The sequence below is a fragment of the Hypanus sabinus genome, chromosome 29 (genome assembly GCF_030144855.1).
Source record: "Hypanus sabinus isolate sHypSab1 chromosome 29, sHypSab1.hap1, whole genome shotgun sequence".
Classification (NCBI taxonomy): Eukaryota; Metazoa; Chordata; class Chondrichthyes; order Myliobatiformes; family Dasyatidae; genus Hypanus; species Hypanus sabinus.
This window is the reverse complement of record NC_082734.1, coordinates 5,623,714-5,642,444: the sequence shown is the minus strand read 5'-3', so window position 1 is coordinate 5,642,444 and position 18,731 is coordinate 5,623,714. Positions and strand designations below refer to the sequence as shown.

Below are 18,731 nucleotides of genomic sequence, written 5' to 3'. Positions count from 1 at the left end.
GGTAGCACAACACTTTACATGGGTTCAATTCACTCCGCTACTTGTAAGGAGTTTGTACGTTCTCTCCATGACCTCTGGGTGCTCCGGTTTTCTCCCACAGTCCAAAGTTAGTAGGTTAAGATTGGTTATTGTAAATTGGCCAATGATTAGGCTAGGATTAAACCAGGGGATTGCCGGGCAGCGTGGCGCAAAGGGCCAAAAGAGCCTATTCCACAAGTAAGGAAATAAATAAATAACTATGTCTGTTTGACTGTGAGGTCACTGCTTAACTATACACAGAGTCAAAGAATACCACACACCTTGAAAAGGTCTCACTATCCAAGAGCAATCAGGATGGAGGATGTCTCCCAATAATTAACCATCCCTTGGCTTTTCTCTTGACAGATCCATCACCAGTCACTGGACTTAAAGCAGTAGACAGGACAACAAATTTATTAACAATTGGATGGATACAGCCAAATGATGCAAGAGCTGTTAACTATACCTACAGAATTACAGTCACTAATGTGATTAAAGGTAGCAGTTCGATCCACAACACAACAAAAGGCCAGACAAATTTCACAGCGACAGGCCTGGATCCTGGAGATCAGTACATGCTATTGGTTGTGTCAGTAACTCCGGAGAACACACTGAGCTCTCCTGTGAAGGTGACAAGCACCACAAGTAAGTAATTCTGTAAGGATTAATACCTGCTCCACTGTCTCAGTCACAACAGTTTCGATATTATTTTATGTTTAACATTCTTATTGTGTTCCTTACCTTATGGTTTTTTATGCTGTGTTGGATCCAGAGGAACAACTATTTAATTCTCCTTATTCTTGTGTCAGATAGAGTTAGAAGACCGCCACTTCTTCTTGTTGTTCCTTTCTGCCCTTGTGGTGCATTAGATGGCAACCTTGCCTTTTATTTAGCATTTTTGTCTGTTTTTTACAAGGCCGAGCTATTAGCTTGATACTCAACCCAGCACAAATGGAATGCGTGCAAGGAAATGGCCGGATTTGAGCGTGGGACCACTCGTAACAAGACTGTTGGAGATCCCACTTCCCCACTGGAAGGCGATATGATGAGCATAGCTCAGAAAAGAGTCCCTTCACAACATGAATTTGGCCGTCTGAGTGATGGTTTCCTACACTACGTTTCCATCTCGGCTGCTGTATGGACTACAGATTCATTTCCTTTATCTTTAACTTTTTTCAATACAAAAAGAATTATAGGCATGATGACATGAAAACTAAGATGAGGGCCCCTTCATCTGCCACAATCGGTACTTCCCAGTGGCACAAAATTTTAATTCCCATTCCCATTCCAGCTCGGACATGTCAGTCCATGACCTCCTCTTGCACCGAGCTGAAGCCTCAGGGTGGAATATCAAGACCTTCTATTCCAACTGGGTAACCTCCAACCAAATGGCATGAATTAGGAACATGACTGGCACAGCTTTGTGGGCCGAGGGGTCTGTATGTTTTCTATGTTTCAAATATCACTTTCTCCTTCTGGTAGAAAAACTCTTCACCGCACACCTTCCTCCTCTATTCCCCACTCTAACCTTTCAACTCTTCGCATCTACCTGTCACTTCCCCTAGGTCCACTACACATTCTCTGTCTACAATGGTCTGCACTCGTCTCCTATCAGATTCTCCCTTCTCCAGTCTCTTACCTTTCCCATCCACCTGGCTTCACCTATCACCTTCCAGCGAGACTCCTGCCCCTGTCACAGCTTTTTTGTCTGGCATTTTCCCTCTTCCTTCTCAGTCCTGAAGAAGAGACACTGCCCGAAATGTCGACTGATTATTCCTCTCCACAGATGCTGCCTGACCGGCAGAATGCCACCAGCATTTTGTGTGCGTTGCTCTGGATTTCCCGCATCTGCAGATTTCTCGTGTTACTCATTGTAGTGGTTTTTGATTAAACAGCACGGTGCGATAAGTAACATTTAGATTTTGAGAAATGAAGAGTGGCTGAACTTCAGTAAGCAGAATGTTACAAAAATTTGCAACTTACTTGCACATTTGGCAACATCCACTAATATTAATGAAGTACTTAATCATGTTTATGCTAGATGATAATTGCTTTAATATTAAACGGAACTACTAAAGTTAGGGTGAAAACAAGAAATTGATTTAGCTGGTCTAAGACTGAGCTGCACATTGTGAAAATTAATGCTATGCTTTTGAAGAATGAAGTTTGGCTCAACTTCAATAAACAGGGTGTTGTAACAACTTACAAGACCGTTGCACAATTTGCAACAGATATTTCAAATCAAGTTGAGAATTAACTGAATGAAGAATATTGCGATATTGGGAATATTGAAATAACAACCTGATAGCATGAATACTCAATCTCATCTTCTGGGAAAAGAATTTCCATCTAGCTCCTATCTTCTATTAACACTCTGGCCTGTCACCACTTCCCACCTGCCTATCACCTCCCACTGTAACCCTCCCCTCTCCTCCTATAGTTCACTCACCTCCCGCATCAGATTCCTTCTTCTCCTGAACATTGCCTATCCCAACCATTTGGCTTCAACTATCACTTTCCAGCTATCCTGCTTCTCCGCTCCTCACCTTTTTATTCTGGCATCTTTCTCCTTCCTTTCCAGTCCTGAAGAAGGGACTTGGTCCAAACTATCAACTGCTTATTCATTTACATAGGTGCTGACTGACCTGCTGAGTTCCTCAGGCATTTTACATGTGTTGATATTGGGACAGGTGTGTTAGGTCATCGAATGACCATCTCTTAATTGAAAATCCTCTGATATTCTCAAAGTCACCAGTAGTGATCATATTCTCCAACAGTGCAGTAGTCTCACAGTACACACTCTCTCATCGGAGAGACACCACGTAATTTTTAATTATATTTATCCCAGATGATGTCAGATATCTCTGCCTGACTGTGAGGACAATGCTTATCCATACCCAGAGCCAAAGTATAGCGCACACCTTGAAAAGGTCACACTATCCAAGAGCAATCAGGATGGAGGATGTCTCCCAATAATTAACCATCCCTTGGCTTTTCTCTTGACAGATCCATCACCAGTCACTGGACTTAAAGCAGTAGACAGGACAACAAATTTATTAACAATTGGATGGATACAGCCAAATGATACAAGAGCTGTTAACTATACCTACAGAATTACAGTCACTAATGTGATTAAAGGTAGCAGTTCGATCCACAACACAACAAAAGGCCAGACAAATTTCACAGCGACAGGCCTGGATCCTGGAGATCAGTACATGTTATCGGTTGTGTCAGTAACTCCGGAGGACACACTGAGCTCTCCTGTGAAGGTGACAAGCACCACAAGTGAGTAATTCTGTAAGGGTTAATACCTGCTCCACTGTCTCAGTCAACAACAGTTCCGATATTATTGTATGTTTAATATTCTTATTGTGTTCCTTACCTTATGGTTTCTTAAGCTGTGTTGGATCCAGAGGAACAACTATTTAATTCTCCTTATTCTTGTGTAAAATGGAGTTAGAAGACCGCCACTTCTTCTTGTTGTTCCGTTCTGCCCTTGTGGTGCATTAGATGGCAACCGTGCCATTTATTTAGCATTTTTGTCTGTTTTTTACGAGGCCGAGCTATTAGCTTGATACTCAACCCAGCACAAATGGAATGCGTGCAAGGAAATGGCTGGATTTGAGCGTGGGACCACTCGTAACAAGACTGTTGGAGATGCCTTTACCCCACTGGAAGGCGATATGATGAGCATAGCTCAGAAAAGAGTCCCTTCACAACATGAATTTGGCCGTCTGAGTGATGGTTTCCTACACTATGCATCCATCTCGGCTGCTATATGGACTACAGATTCATTTCCTTTATCTTTAACTTTGTTTCAATACAAAAAGAATTACAGGCATGAAGACATGAAAACTAAGATGAGGGCCCCTTCATCTGCCACAATCAGTACTTCCCGGTGGCACAAAATTTTAATTCCCATTCCCATTCTAGCTCGGACATGTCAGTCCATGACCTCCTCTTGCACCAAGCTGAAGCCTCAGGGTGGAATATCGAGACCTTCTATTCCAACTGGGTAGCCTCCAACCAAATGGCATGAATTAGGAACATGACTGGCACAGCTTTGTGGGCCGAAGGGTCTGTATGTTTTCTATGTTTCAAGTATCACTTTCTCCTTCTGGTAGAAAAACTCTTCACCGCCCATCTTCCTCCTGTATTCCCCACTCTAACCTTTCAACTCTTCGTATCTACCTGTCACTTCCCCTAGGTCCACAACACATTCTCTTTCTCCAATGGTCTGCACTCGTCTCCGATCAGATTCTCCCTTCTCCAGTCTCTTACCTTTCCCATCCACCTGGCTTCACCTATCACCTTCCAGTGAGACTCCTGCCCCTGTCACAGCTTTTTTGTCTGGCATTTTCCCACTTCCTTCTCAGTCCTGAAGAAGGGACACTGCCCGAAATGTCGACTGCTTATTCCTCTCCACAGATGCTGCCTGACCGGCAGAATTCCACCAGCATTTTGTGTGCGTTCCTCTGGATTTCCCGCATCTGCAGATTTCTCGTGTTACTCATTGTAGTGGATTTTGATTGAACAGCACGGTGCGATAAGTAACATTTAGATTTTGAGAAATGAAGAGTGCCTAAACTTCAGTAAGCAGAATGTTAGATCAATTTGCAAGTTACTTGCACATTTGGCAACTTCCACTAATATTAATGAATTACTTAATCAAGTTTATGCTAGATGATAATTGCTTTAATATTAAACGGAACTACTAAAGTTAGTGTGAAAACAAGAAATTGATATAGCTGGTCTAAGACTGAGCTGCACATTGTGAAAATTAATGCTATTCTTTTGAAGAATGCAGTTTGGCTCAACTTCAATAAACAGTGTGTTGTAACAACTTACAAGACCGTTGCACAATTTGCAACAGATATTTGAAATCAAGTTGAGAATTAACGGAATGAAGAATATTGCAATATTGGGAATACTGAGATAACAACCTGATAGCATGAATACTCAATCTCATCTTCTGGGAAAAGAATTTCCCTCTAGCTCCTATCTTCTTCTATCCACACTCTGGCCTGTCACCACTTCCCACCTGCCTATCACCTCCCAATGTAACCCTCCCCTCTCCTCCTATAGTTCACTCACCTCCCGCATCAGATTCCTTCTTCTCCAGAACATTGCCTTTCCCAACCATCTGGCTTCAACTATCACTTTCTATCTATCCTGCTTCTCCGCTCCTCACCTTTTTATTCTGGCATCATCTCCTTCCTTTCCAGTCCTGAAGAAGGGACTTGGTCCAAACTATCAACTGCTAATTCACTTACATAGGTGCTGACTGACCTGCTGAGTTCCTCAGGCATTTTACATGTGTTGATATTGGGACAGTTGTGTTAGGTCATCGAATGACCATCTCTTAATTGAAAATCCTCTGATATTCTCAAAGTCACCAGTAGTGATCATATTCTCCAACAGTGCAGTAGTCTCACAGTACACACTCTCTCATCGGAGAGACACCACGTAATTTTTAATTATATTTATCCCAGATGATGTCAGATATCTCTGCCTGACTGTGAGGACAATGCTTATCCATACCCAGAGCCAAAGTATAGCGCACACCTTGAAAAGGTCACACTATCCAAGAGCAATCAGGATGGAGGATGTCTCCCAATAATTAACCATCCCTTGGCTTTTCTCTTGACAGATCCATCACCAGTCACTGGACTTAAAGCAGTAGACAGGACAACAAATTTATTAACAATTGGATGGATACAGCCAAATGATACAAGAGCTGTTAACTATACCTACGGAATTACAGTCACTAATGTGATTAAAGGTAGCAGTTCGATCCACAACACAACAAAAGGCCAGACAAATTTCACAGCGACAGGCCTGGATCCTGGAGATCAGTACATGTTATCGGTTGTGTCAGTAACTCCGGAGAACACACTGAGCTCTCCTGTGAAGGTGACAAGCACCACAAGTGAGTAATTCTGTAAGGGTTAATACCTGCTCCACTGTCTCAGTCAACAACAGTTCCGATATTATTTTATGTTTAATATTCTTATTGTGTTCCTTACCTTATGGTTTCTTAAGCTGTGTTGGATCCAGAGGAACAACTATTTAATTCTCCTTATTCTTGTGTAAAATGGAGTTAGAAGACCGCCACTTCTTCTTGTTGTTCCGTTCTGACCTTGTGGTGCATTAGATGGCAACCGTGCCATTTATTTAGCATTTTTGTCTGTTTTTTACGAGGCCGAGCTATTAGCTTGATACTCAACCCAGCACAAATGGAATGCGTGCAAGGAAATGGCCGGATTTGAGCGTGGGACCACTCGTAACAAGACTGTTGGAGATGCCTTTACCCCACTGGAAGGCGATATGATGAGCATAGCTCAGAAAAGAGTCCCTTCACAACATGAATTTGGCCGTCTGAGTGATGGTTTCCTACACTATGCATCCATCTCGGCTGCTATATGGACTACAGATTCATTTCCTTTATCTTTAACTTTGTTTCAATACAAAAATAATTACAGGCATGAAGACATGAAAACTAAGATGAGGGCCCCTTCATCTGCCACAATCAGTACTTCCCGGTGGCACAAAATTTTAATTCCCATTCCCATTCTAGCTCGGACATGTCAGTCCATGACCTCCTCTTGCACCAAGCTGAAGCCTCAGGGTGGAATATCGAGACCTTCTATTCCAACTGGGTAGCCTCCAACCAAATGGCATGAATTAGGAACATGACTGGCACAGCTTTGTGGGCCGAAGGGTCTGTATGTTTTCTATGTTTCAAGTATCACTTTCTCCTTCTGGTAGAAAAACTCTTCACCGCCCATCTTCCTCCTGTATTCCCCACTCTAACCTTTCAACTCTTCGTATCTACCTGTCACTTCCCCTAGGTCCACAACACATTCTCTTTCTCCAATGGTCTGCACTCGTCTCCGATCAGATTCTCCCTTCTCCAGTCTCTTACCTTTCCCATCCACCTGGCTTCACCTATCACCTTCCAGTGAGACTCCTGCCCCTGTCACAGCTTTTTTGTCTGGCATTTTCCCACTTCCTTCTCAGTCCTGAAGAAGGGACACTGCCCGAAATGTCGACTGCTTATTCCTCTCCACAGATGCTGCCTGACCGGCAGAATTCCACCAGCATTTTGTGTGTGTTCCTCTGGATTTCCCACATCTGCAGATTTCTCGTGTTACTCATTGTAGTGGATTTTGATTGAACAGCACGGTGCGATAAGTAACATTTAGATTTTGAGAAATGAAGAGTGCCTAAACTTCAGTAAGCAGAATGTTAGATCAATTTGCAAGTTACTTGCACATTTGGCAACTTCCACTAATATTAATGAATTACTTAATCAAGTTTATGCTAGATGATAATTGCTTTAATATTAAACGGAACTACTAAAGTTAGTGTGAAAACAAGAAATTGATATAGCTGGTCTAAGACTGAGCTGCACATTGTGAAAATTAATGCTATTCTTTTGAAGAATGCAGTTTGGCTCAACTTCAATAAACAGTGTGTTGTAACAACTTACAAGACCGTTGCACAATTTGCAACAGATATTTGAAATCAAGTTGAGAATTAACGGAATGAAGAATATTGCAATATTGGGAATACTGAGATAACAACCTGATAGCATGAATACTCAATCTCATCTTCTGGGAAAAGAATTTCCCTCTAGCTCCTATCTTCTTCTATCCACACTCTGGCCTGTCACCACTTCCCACCTGCCTATCACCTCCCACTGTAACCCTCCCCTCTCCTCCTATAGTTCACTCACCTCCCGCATCAGATTCCTTCTTCTCCAGAACATTGCCTTTCCCAACCATCTGGCTTCAACTATCACTTTCTATCTATCCTGCTTCTCCGCTCCTCACCTTTTTACTCTGGCATCTTTCTCCTTCCTTTCCAGTCCTGAAGAAGGGACTTGGTCCAAACTATCAACTGCTTATTCATTTACATAGGTGCTGCCTGACCTGCTGAGTTCCCCAGGCATTTTACATGTGTTGATATTGGGACAGTTGTGTTAGGTCATCGAATGACCATCTCTTAATTGAAAATCCTCTGATATTCTCAAAGTCACCAGTATTGATCATATTCTCCAACAGTGCAGTAGTCTCACAGTACACACTCTCTCATCGGAGAAACACCACGTAATTTTTAATTATATTTATCCCAGATGATGTCAGATATCTCTGCCTGACTGTGAGGCCAATGCTTATCCATACCCAGAGCCAAAGTATAGCGCACACCTTGAAAAGGTCACACTATCCAAGAGCAATCAGGATGGAGGATGTCTCCCAATAATTAACCAACCCTTGGCTTTTCTCTTGACAGATCCATCACCAGTCACTGGACTTAAAGCAGTAAACAGGACAACAAATTTATTAACAATTGAATGGATACAGCCAAATGATACAAGAGCCGATAACTATACCTACAGAATTACAGTCACTAATGTGATTAAAGGTAGCAGTTCGATCCACAACACAACAAAAGGCCAGACAAATTTCACAGCGACAGGCCTGGATCCTGGAGATCAGTACATGCTATCGGTTGTGTCAGTAACTCCGGAGGACACACTGAGCTCTCCTGTGAAGGTGACAAGCACCACAAGTAAGTAATTCTGTAAGGGTTAATACCTGATCCACTGACTCAGTCAACAACAGTTTCGATATTTTTTTTATGTTTAATATTCTTATTGTGTTCCTTACCTTATGGTTTTTTATGCTGTGTTGGATCCAGAGGAACAACTATTTAATTCTCCTTATTCTTGTGTCAGGTAGAGTTAGAAGACCGCCACTTCTTCTTGTTGTTCCTTTCTGCCGTTGTGGTGCATTAGATGGCAACCGTGCCATTTATTTAGCATTTTTGTCTGCTTTTTTACGAGGCCGAGCTATTAGCTTGATACTCAACACAGCACAGATGGAATGTGTGCAAGGAGATGGTCGGATTTGAGCGTGGGACCACTCGTAACAAGACTGTTGCAGATGCCACTTCCCCACTGGAAGGCAATATGATGAGCATAGCTCAGAAAAGAGTCCCTTCACAACATGAATTTGGCCGTCTGAGTGATGGTTTCCTACACTATGCATCCATCTCGGCTGCTCTATGGACTACAGATTCATTTCCTATATCTTTAACTTTATTTCAATACAAAAAGAATTACAGGCATGAAGACATGAAAACTAAGATGAGGGCCCCTTCATCTGCCACAATCGGTACTTCCCGGTGGCACAAAATTTTAATTCCCATTCCCATTCCAGCTCGGACATGTCAGTCCATGACCTCCTCTTGCACCAAGCTGAAGCCTCAGGGTGGAATATCAAGACCTTCTATTCCAACTGGGTACCCTCCAACCAAATGGCATGAATTAGGAACATGATTGGCACAGCTTTGTGGGCCGAGGGGTCTGTATGTTTTCTATGATTCGAATATCACTTTCTCCTTCTGGTAGAAAAACTCTTCACCGCCCACCTTCCTCCTCTATTCCCCACTCTAACCTTTCAACTCTTCGTATCTACCTGTCACTTCCCCCTAGGTCCCCAACACATTCTCTGTCTCCAATGGTCTGCACTCGTCTCCTATCAGATTCTCCCTTCTCCAGTCTCTTACCTTTCCCATCCACCTGGCTTCACCTATCACCTTCCAGCGAGACTCCTGCCCCTGTCACAGCTTTTTTGTCTGGCATTTTCCCTCTTCCTTCTCAGTCCTGAAGAAGAGACACTGCCCGAAATGTCGACTGCTTATTCCTCTCCACAGATGCTGCCTGACCGGCAGAATGCCACCAGCAGTTTGTGTGCGTTCCTCTGGATTTCCCGCATCCGCAGACTTCTCGTGTTACTCATTGTAGTGGTTTTTGATTGAACAGCACAGTGCGATAAGTAACATTTAGATTTTGAGAAATGAAGAGTGGCTGAACTTCAGTAAGCAGAATGTTACAAAAATTTGCAACGTACTTGCACATTTGGCAACTTCCACTAATATTAATGAAGTATTTAATCAAGTTTATGCTAGATGATAATTGCTTTAATATTAAACGGAACTACAAAAGTTAGTGTGTGAAAACAAGAAATTGATTTAGCTGGTCTAAGACTGAGCTGCACATTATGAAAATTAATGCTATGCTTTTGAAGAATGAAGTTTGGCTCAACATCAATAAACAGGGTGTTGTAACAACTTACAAGACCGTTGCACAATTTGCAATAGATATTTGAAATCAAGTTGAGAATGAACGGAATGAAGAATATTGCAATATTGGGAATATTGAGATAACAACCTGATAGCATGAATACTCAATCTCATCTTCTGGGAAAAGAATTTCCCTCTAGCTCCTATCTTCTTCTATCCACACTCTGTCCTGTCACCACTTCCCACCTGCCTATCACCTCCCAAAGTAACCCTCCCCCTTCCTCTTATAGTTCACTCACCTCCCGTATCAGATTCCTTCTTCTCCAGAACATTGCCTATCCCAACCATCTGGCTTCAACTATCACTTTCTATCTATCCTGCTTCTCCGCTCCTCACCTTTTGACTCTGGCATCTTTCTCCTTCCTTTCCAGTCCTGAAGAAGGGACTTGGTCCAAACTATCAACTGCTTATTCATTTACATAGGTGCTGCCTGACCTGCTGAGTTCCCCAGGCATTTTACATGTGTTGATATTGGGACAGTTGTGTTAGGTCATCGAATGACCATCTCTTAATTGAAAATCCTCTGATATTCTCAAAGTCACCAGTATTGATCATATTCTCCAACAGTGCAGTAGTCTCACAGTACACACTCTCTCATCGGAGAAACACCACGTAATTTTTAATTATATTTATCCCAGATGATGTCAGATATCTCTGCCTGACTGTGAGGCCAATGCTTATCCATACCCAGAGCCAAAGTATAGCGCACACCTTGAAAAGGTCACACTATCCAAGAGCAATCAGGATGGAGGATGTCTCCCAATAATTAACCATCCCTTGGCTTTTCTCTTGACAGATCCATCACCAGTCACTGGACTTAAAGCAGTAAACAGGACAACAAATTTATTAACAATTGAATGGATACAGCCAAATGATACAAGAGCCGATAACTATACCTACAGAATTACAGTCACTAATGTGATTAAAGGTAGCAGTTCGATCCACAACACAACAAAAGGCCAGACAAATTTCACAGCGACAGGCCTGGATCCTGGAGATCAGTACATGCTATCGGTTGTGTCAGTAACTCCGGAGGACACACTGAGCTCTCCTGTGAAGGTGACAAGCACCACAAGTAAGTAATTCTGTAAGGGTTAATACCTGATCCACTGACTCAGTCAACAACAGTTTCGATATTTTTTTTATGTTTAATATTCTTATTGTGTTCCTTACCTTATGGTTTTTTATGCTGTGTTGGATCCAGAGGAACAACTATTTAATTCTCCTTATTCTTGTGTCAGGTAGAGTTAGAAGACCGCCACTTCTTCTTGTTGTTCCTTTCTGCCGTTGTGGTGCATTAGATGGCAACCGTGCCATTTATTTAGCATTTTTGTCTGCTTTTTTACGAGGCCAAGCTATTAGCTTGATACTCAACACAGCACAGATGGAATGTGTGCAAGGAGATGGCCGGATTTGAGCGTGGGACCACTCATAACAAGACTGTTGGAGATGCCACTTCCCCACTGGAAGGCGATATGATGAGCATAGCTCAGAAAAGAGTCCCTTCACAACATGAATTTGGCCGTCTGAGTGATGGTTTCCTACACTACGCATCCATCTCGGCTGCTCTATGGACTACAGATTCATTTCCTATATCTTTAACTTTATTTCAATACAAAAAGAATTACAGGCATGAAGACATGAAAACTAAGATGAGGGCCCCTTCATCTGCCACAATCGGTACTTCCCGGTGGCACAAAATTTTAATTCCCATTCCCATTCCAGCTCGGACATGTCAGTCCATGACCTCCTCTTGCACCAAGCTGAAGCCTCAGGGTGGAATATCCAGACCTTCTATTCCAACTGGGTACCCTCCAACCAAATGGCATGAATTAGGAACATGATTGGCACAGCTTTGTGGGCCGAGGGGTCTGTATGTTTTCTATGATTCGAATATCACTTTCTCCTTCTGGTAGAAAAACTCTTCACCGCCCACCTTCCTCCTCTATTCCCCACTCTAACCTTTCAACTCTTCGTATCTACCTGTCACTTCCCCCTAGGTCCCCAACACATTCTCTGTCTCCAATGGTCTGCACTCGTCTCCTATCAGATTCTCCCTTCTCCAGTCTCTTACCTTTCCCATCCACCTGGCTTCACCTATCACCTTCCAGCGAGACTCCTGCCCCTGTCACAGCTTTTTTGTCTGGCATTTTCCCTCTTCCTTCTCAGTCCTGAAGAAGAGACACTGCCCGAAATGTCGACTGCTTATTCCTCTCCACAGATGCTGCCTGACCGGCAGAATGCCACCAGCAGTTTGTGTGCGTTCCTCTGGATTTCCCGCATCCGCAGACTTCTCGTGTTACTCATTGTAGTGGTTTTTGATTGAACAGCACAGTGCGATAAGTAACATTTAGATTTTGAGAAATGAAGAGTGGCTGAACTTCAGTAAGCAGAATGTTACAAAAATTTGCAACGTACTTGCACATTTGGCAACTTCCACTAATATTAATGAAGTATTTAATCAAGTTTATGCTAGATGATAATTGCTTTAATATTAAACGGAACTACAAAAGTTAGTGTGTGAAAACAAGAAATTGATTTAGCTGGTCTAAGACTGAGCTGCACATTATGAAAATTAATGCTATGCTTTTGAAGAATGAAGTTTGGCTCAACATCAATAAACAGGGTGTTGTAACAACTTACAAGACCGTTGCACAATTTGCAATAGATATTTGAAATCAAGTTGAGAATGAACGGAATGAAGAATATTGCAATATTGGGAATATTGAGATAACAACCTGATAGCATGAATACTCAATCTCATCTTCTGGGAAAAGAATTTCCCTCTAGCTCCTATCTTCTTCTATCCACACTCTGTCCTGTCACCACTTCCCACCTGCCTATCACCTCCCAAAGTAACCCTCCCCCTTCCTCTTATAGTTCACTCACCTCCCGTATCAGATTCCTTCTTCTCCAGAACATTGCCTATCCCAACCATCTGGCTTCAACTATCACTTTCTAGCTATCCTGCTTCTCCTCTCCTCACCTTTTTATTCTGGCATCATCTCCTTCCTTTCCAGTCCTGAAGAAGGGACTTGGTCCAAACTATCAACTGCTTATTCATTTACATAGGTGCTGCCTGACCTGCTGAGTTCCCCAGGCATTTTACATGTGTTGATATTGGGACAGTTGTGTTAGGTCATCGAATGACCATCTCTTAATTGAAAATCCTCTGATATTCTCAAAGTCACCAGTATTGATCATATTCTCCAACAGTGCAGTAGTCTCACAGTACACACTCTCTCATCGGAGAAACACCACGTAATTTTTAATTATATTTATCCCAGATGATGTCAGATATCTCTGCCTGACTGTGAGGCCAATGCTTATCCATACCCAGAGCCAAAGTATAGCGCACACCTTGAAAAGGTCACACTATCCAAGAGCAATCAGGATGGAGGATGTCTCCCAATAATTAACCATCCCTTGGCTTTTCTCTTGACAGATCCATCACCAGTCACTGGACTTAAAGCAGTAAACAGGACAACAAATTTATTAACAATTGAATGGATACAGCCAAATGATACAAGAGCCGATAACTATACCTACAGAATTACAGTCACTAATGTGATTAAAGGTAGCAGTTCGATCCACAACACAACAAAAGGCCAGACAAATTTCACAGCGACAGGCCTGGATCCTGGAGATCAGTACATGCTATCGGTTGTGTCAGTAACTCCGGAGGACACACTGAGCTCTCCTGTGAAGGTGACAAGCACCACAAGTAAGTAATTCTGTAAGGGTTAATACCTGATCCACTGACTCAGTCAACAACAGTTTCGATATTTTTTTTATGTTTAATATTCTTATTGTGTTCCTTACCTTATGGTTTTTTATGCTGTGTTGGATCCAGAGGAACAACTATTTAATTCTCCTTATTCTTGTGTCAGGTAGAGTTAGAAGACCGCCACTTCTTCTTGTTGTTCCTTTCTGCCGTTGTGGTGCATTAGGTGGCAACCGTGCCATTTATTTAGCATTTTTGTCTGCTTTTTTACGAGGCCGAGCTATTAGCTTGATACTCAACACAGCACAGATGGAATGTGTGCAAGGAGATGGTCGGATTTGAGCGTGGGACCACTCATAACAAGACTGTTGGAGATGCCACTTCCCCACTGGAAGGCGATATGATGAGCATAGCTCAGAAAAGAGTCCCTTCACAACATGAATTTGGCCGTCTGAGTGATGGTTTCCTACACTACGCATCCATCTCGGCTGCTCTATGGTCTACAGATTCATTTCCTATATCTTTAACTTTATTTCAATACAAAAAGAATTACAGGCATGAAGACATGAAAACTAAGATGAGGGCCCCTTCATCTGCCACAATCGGTACTTCCCGGTGGCACAAAATTTTAATTCCCATTCCCATTCCAGCTCGGACATGTCAGTCCATGACCTCCTCTTGCACCAAGCTGAAGCCTCAGGGTGGAATATCCAGACCTTCTATTCCAACTGGGTACCCTCCAACCAAATGGCATGAATTAGGAACATGATTGGCACAGCTTTGTGGGCCGAGGGGTCTGTATGTTTTCTATGATTCGAATATCACTTTCTCCTTCTGGTAGAAAAACTCTTCACCGCCCACCTTCCTCCTCTATTCCCCACTCTAACCTTTCAACTCTTCGTATCTACCTGTCACTTCCCCCTAGGTCCCCAACACATTCTCTGTCTCCAATGGTCTGCACTCGTCTCCTATCAGATTCTCCCTTCTCCTGTCTCTTACCTTTCCCATCCACCTGGCTTCACCTATCACCTTCCAGCGAGACTCCTGCCCCTGTCACAGCTTTTTTGTCTGGCATTTTCCCTCTTCCTTCTCAGTCCTGAAGAAGAGACACTGCCCGAAATGTCGACTGCTTATTCCTCTCCACAGATGCTGCCTGACCGGCAGAATGCCACCAGCAGTTTGTGTGCGTTCCTCTGGATTTCCCGCATCCGCAGACTTCTCGTATTACTCATTGTAGTGGTTTTTGATTGAACAGCACAGTGCGATAAGTAACATTTAGATTTTGAGAAATGAAGAGTGGCTGAACTTCAGTAAGCAGAATGTTACAAAAATTTGCAACGTACTTGCACATTTGGCAACTTCCACTAATATTAATGAAGTATTTAATCAAGTTTATGCTAGATGATAATTGCTTTAATATTAAACGGAACTACAAAAGTTAGTGTGTGAAAACAAGAAATTGATTTAGCTGGTCTAAGACTGAGCTGCACATTATGAAAATTAATGCTATGCTTTTGAAGAATGAAGTTTGGCTCAACATCAATAAACAGGATGTTGTAACAACTTACAAGACCGTTGCACAATTTGCAATAGATATTTGAAATCAAGTTGAGAATGAACGGAATGAAGAATATTGCAATATTGGGAATATTGAGATAACAACCTGATAGCATGAATACTCAATCTCATCTTCTGGGAAAAGAATTTCCCTCTAGCTCCTATCTTCTTCTATCCACACTCTGTCCTGTCACCACTTCCCACCTGCCTATCACCTCCCAAAGTAACCCTCCCCCTTCCTCTTATAGTTCACTCACCTCCCGTATCAGATTCCTTCTTCTCCAGAACATTGCCTATCCCAACCATCTGGCTTCAACTATCACTTTCTAGCTATCCTGCTTCTCCTCTCCTCACCTTTTTATTCTGGCATCATCTCCTTCCTTTCCAGTCCTGAAGAAGGGACTTGGTCCAAACTATCAACTGCTAATTCACTTACATATGTTCTGACTGACCTGCTGAGTTCCCCAGGCATTTTACATGTGTTGTTATTGGGACAGATGTGTTAGGTCATCGAATGACCATCTCTTAATTGAAAATCCTCTGATATTCTCAAAGTCACCTGTATTGATCATATTCTCCAACAGTGCAGTAGTCTCACAGTACACACTCTCTCATCGGAGAAACACCACGTAATTTTTAATTATATTTATCCCAGATGATGTCAGATATCTCTGCCTGACTGTGAGGCCAATGCTTATCCATACCCAGAGCCAAAGTATAGCGCACACCTTGAAAAGGTCACACTATCCAAGAGCAATCAGGATGGAGGATGTCTCCCAATAATTAACCATCCCTTGGCTTTTCTCTTGACAGATCCATCACCAGTCACTGGACTTAAAGCAGTAGACAGGACAACAAATTTATTAACAATTGAATGGATACAGCCAAATGATACAAGAGCTGTTAACTATACCTACAGAATTACAGTCACTAATGTGATTAAAGGTAGTAGTTCGATCCACAACACAACAAAAGGCCAGACAAATTTCACAGCGACAGGCCTGGATCCTGGAGATCAGTACACGCTATCGGTTGTGTCAGTAACTCCGGAGGACACACTGAGCTCTCCTGTGAAGGTGACAAGCACCACAAGTAAGTAATTCTGTAAGGGTTAATACCTGCTCCACTGACTCAGTCAACAACAGTTTCGATATTATTTTATGTGTAATATTCTTATTGTGTTCCTTACCTTATGGTTTTTTATGCTGTGTTGGATCCAGAGGAACAATTATTTAATTCTCCTTATTCTTGTGTCAGGTAGAGTTAGAAGACCGCCACTTCTTCTTGTTGTTCCTTTCTGCCGTTGTGGTGCATTAGATGGCAACCGTGCCATTTATTTAGCATTTTTGTCTGCTTTTTTACGAGGCCGAGCTATTAGCTTGATGCTCAACCCAGCACAGATGGAATGTGTGCAAGGAAATGGCCGGATTTGAGCGTGGGACCACTCGTAACAAGACTGTTGGAGATGCCACTTCCCCACTGGAAGGCGATATGATGAGCATAGCTCAGAAAAGAGTCCCTTCACAACATGAATTTGGCCGTCTGAGTGATGGTTTCCTACACTATGCATCCATCTCGGCTGCTATATGGACTATAGATTCATTTCCTTTATCTTTTACTTTGTTTCAATACAAAAAGAATTACAGGCATGAAGACATGAAAACTAAGATGAGGGCCCCTTCATCTGCCACAATCGGTACTTCCCGATGGCACAAAATTTTAATTCCCATTCCCATTCCAGCTCGGACATGTCAGTCCATGACCTCCTCTTGCACCAAGCTGAAGCCTCAGGGTGGAATATCGAGACCTTCTATTCCAACTGGGTACCCTCCAACCAAATGGCACGAATTAGGAACATGATTGGCACAGCTTTGTGGGCCGAAGGGTCTGTAAGTTTTCTATGTTTCAAGTATCACTTTCTCCTTCTGGTAGAAAAACTCTTAACCGCCCACATTCCTCCTCTATTCCCCACTCTAACCTTTCAACTCTTCGTATCTACCTGTCACTTCCCCTAGGTCCACAACACATTTTCTGTCTCCAATGGTCTGCACTCGTCTCCGATCAGATTCTCCCTTCTCCAGTCTCTTACCTTTCCCATCCACCTGGCTTCACCTATCACCTTCCAGCGAGACTCCTGCCCCGCCACAGCTTTTTTGTCTGGCATTTTCCCACTTCCTTCTCAGTCCTGAAGAAGAGACACTGCCTGAAATGTCGACTGTTTATTCCTCTCCACAGATGCTGCCTGACCGGCAGAATGCCACCAGCATTTTGTGTGCGTTGCTCTGGATTTCCCGCATCTGCAGATTTCTCGTGTTACTCATTGTAGTGGTTTTTGATTGAACAGCACGGTGTGCTAAGTAACATTTAGATTTTGAGAAATGAAGAGTGGCTGAACTTCAGTAAGCAGAATGTTACAAAAATTTGCAACGTACTTGCACATTTGGCAACATCCACTAATATTAATGAAGTATTTAATCAAGTTTATGCTAGATGATAATTGCTTTAATATTAAAAGGATCTACAAAAATTAGTGTGAAAACAAGAAATTGATTTAGCTGGTCTAAGACTGAGCTGCACACTGTGAAAATTAATGCTATGCTTTTGAAGAATGAAGTTTGGCTCAACTTCAATAAACAGGGTGTTGTAACAACTTACAAGACCGTTGCACAATTCGCAACAGATATTTGAAATCAAGTTGAGAATTAACGGAATGAAGAATATTGCGATATTGGGAATATTGAGATAACAACCTGATAGCATGAATACTCAATCTCATCTTCTGGGAAAAGAATTTCCCTCTAGCTCCTATCTTCTTCTATCCACACTCTGGCCTGTCACCACTTCCCACCTGCCTATCACCTCCCACTGTAACCCTCCCCCTTCCTCCTATAGTTCACTCACCTCCCTTATCAGATTCCTTCTTCTCAATGTTGTGTTTCCTTTCTTTCACAACGTTAGTAGGGGGGTATTTTGTTTTTTTCTTTATTTTCTATTTTTCTTCTATTCTTTTGCCTGGATGATTGGTGTGGACACACATAGCAACATGGAGACTTCTAAAAAGATTTCCCAGGATACAATGAAAGTTGAAAGATTAGGTATTATTATAGATTGGAGTAACATAAATAAAAATAATGACTAATTTATTGAATTTTTTAAGTTTTAATGTTAATGGGCTTAATGGACCAATAAAAAGAAAAAGAATTTTAACATACATTAAAAAAATGAAAATAGATATAGCTTTCTTACAAGAAACTCATTTAACGGATATAGAACATCAGAAATT

At 42.2% G+C, this 18,731-nt stretch overlaps 1 protein-coding gene across 2 annotated transcripts in view; it reads left to right on the top strand.

Annotated features, from left to right (window-relative positions):
• Positions 1-18,731, top strand: part of LOC132382917 (receptor-type tyrosine-protein phosphatase H-like) — a 115,705-nt gene that overhangs the window by 40,776 nt on the left and 56,198 nt on the right. Inside the window, exons 4-10 of one of the 2 annotated variants that reach the window (XM_059953477.1) lie at positions 385-663; positions 3,025-3,303; positions 5,669-5,947; positions 8,314-8,592; positions 10,964-11,242; positions 13,613-13,891; positions 16,262-16,540. In XM_059953477.1, the coding sequence (XP_059809460.1) occupies positions 385-663; positions 3,025-3,303; positions 5,669-5,947; positions 8,314-8,592; positions 10,964-11,242; positions 13,613-13,891; positions 16,262-16,540 (1,953 nt within the window). The remainder of the gene's footprint in view (positions 1-384; positions 664-3,024; positions 3,304-5,668; positions 5,948-8,313; positions 8,593-10,963; positions 11,243-13,612; positions 13,892-16,261; positions 16,541-18,731) is intronic. The other variant, XM_059953478.1, reaches the window with a different exon arrangement.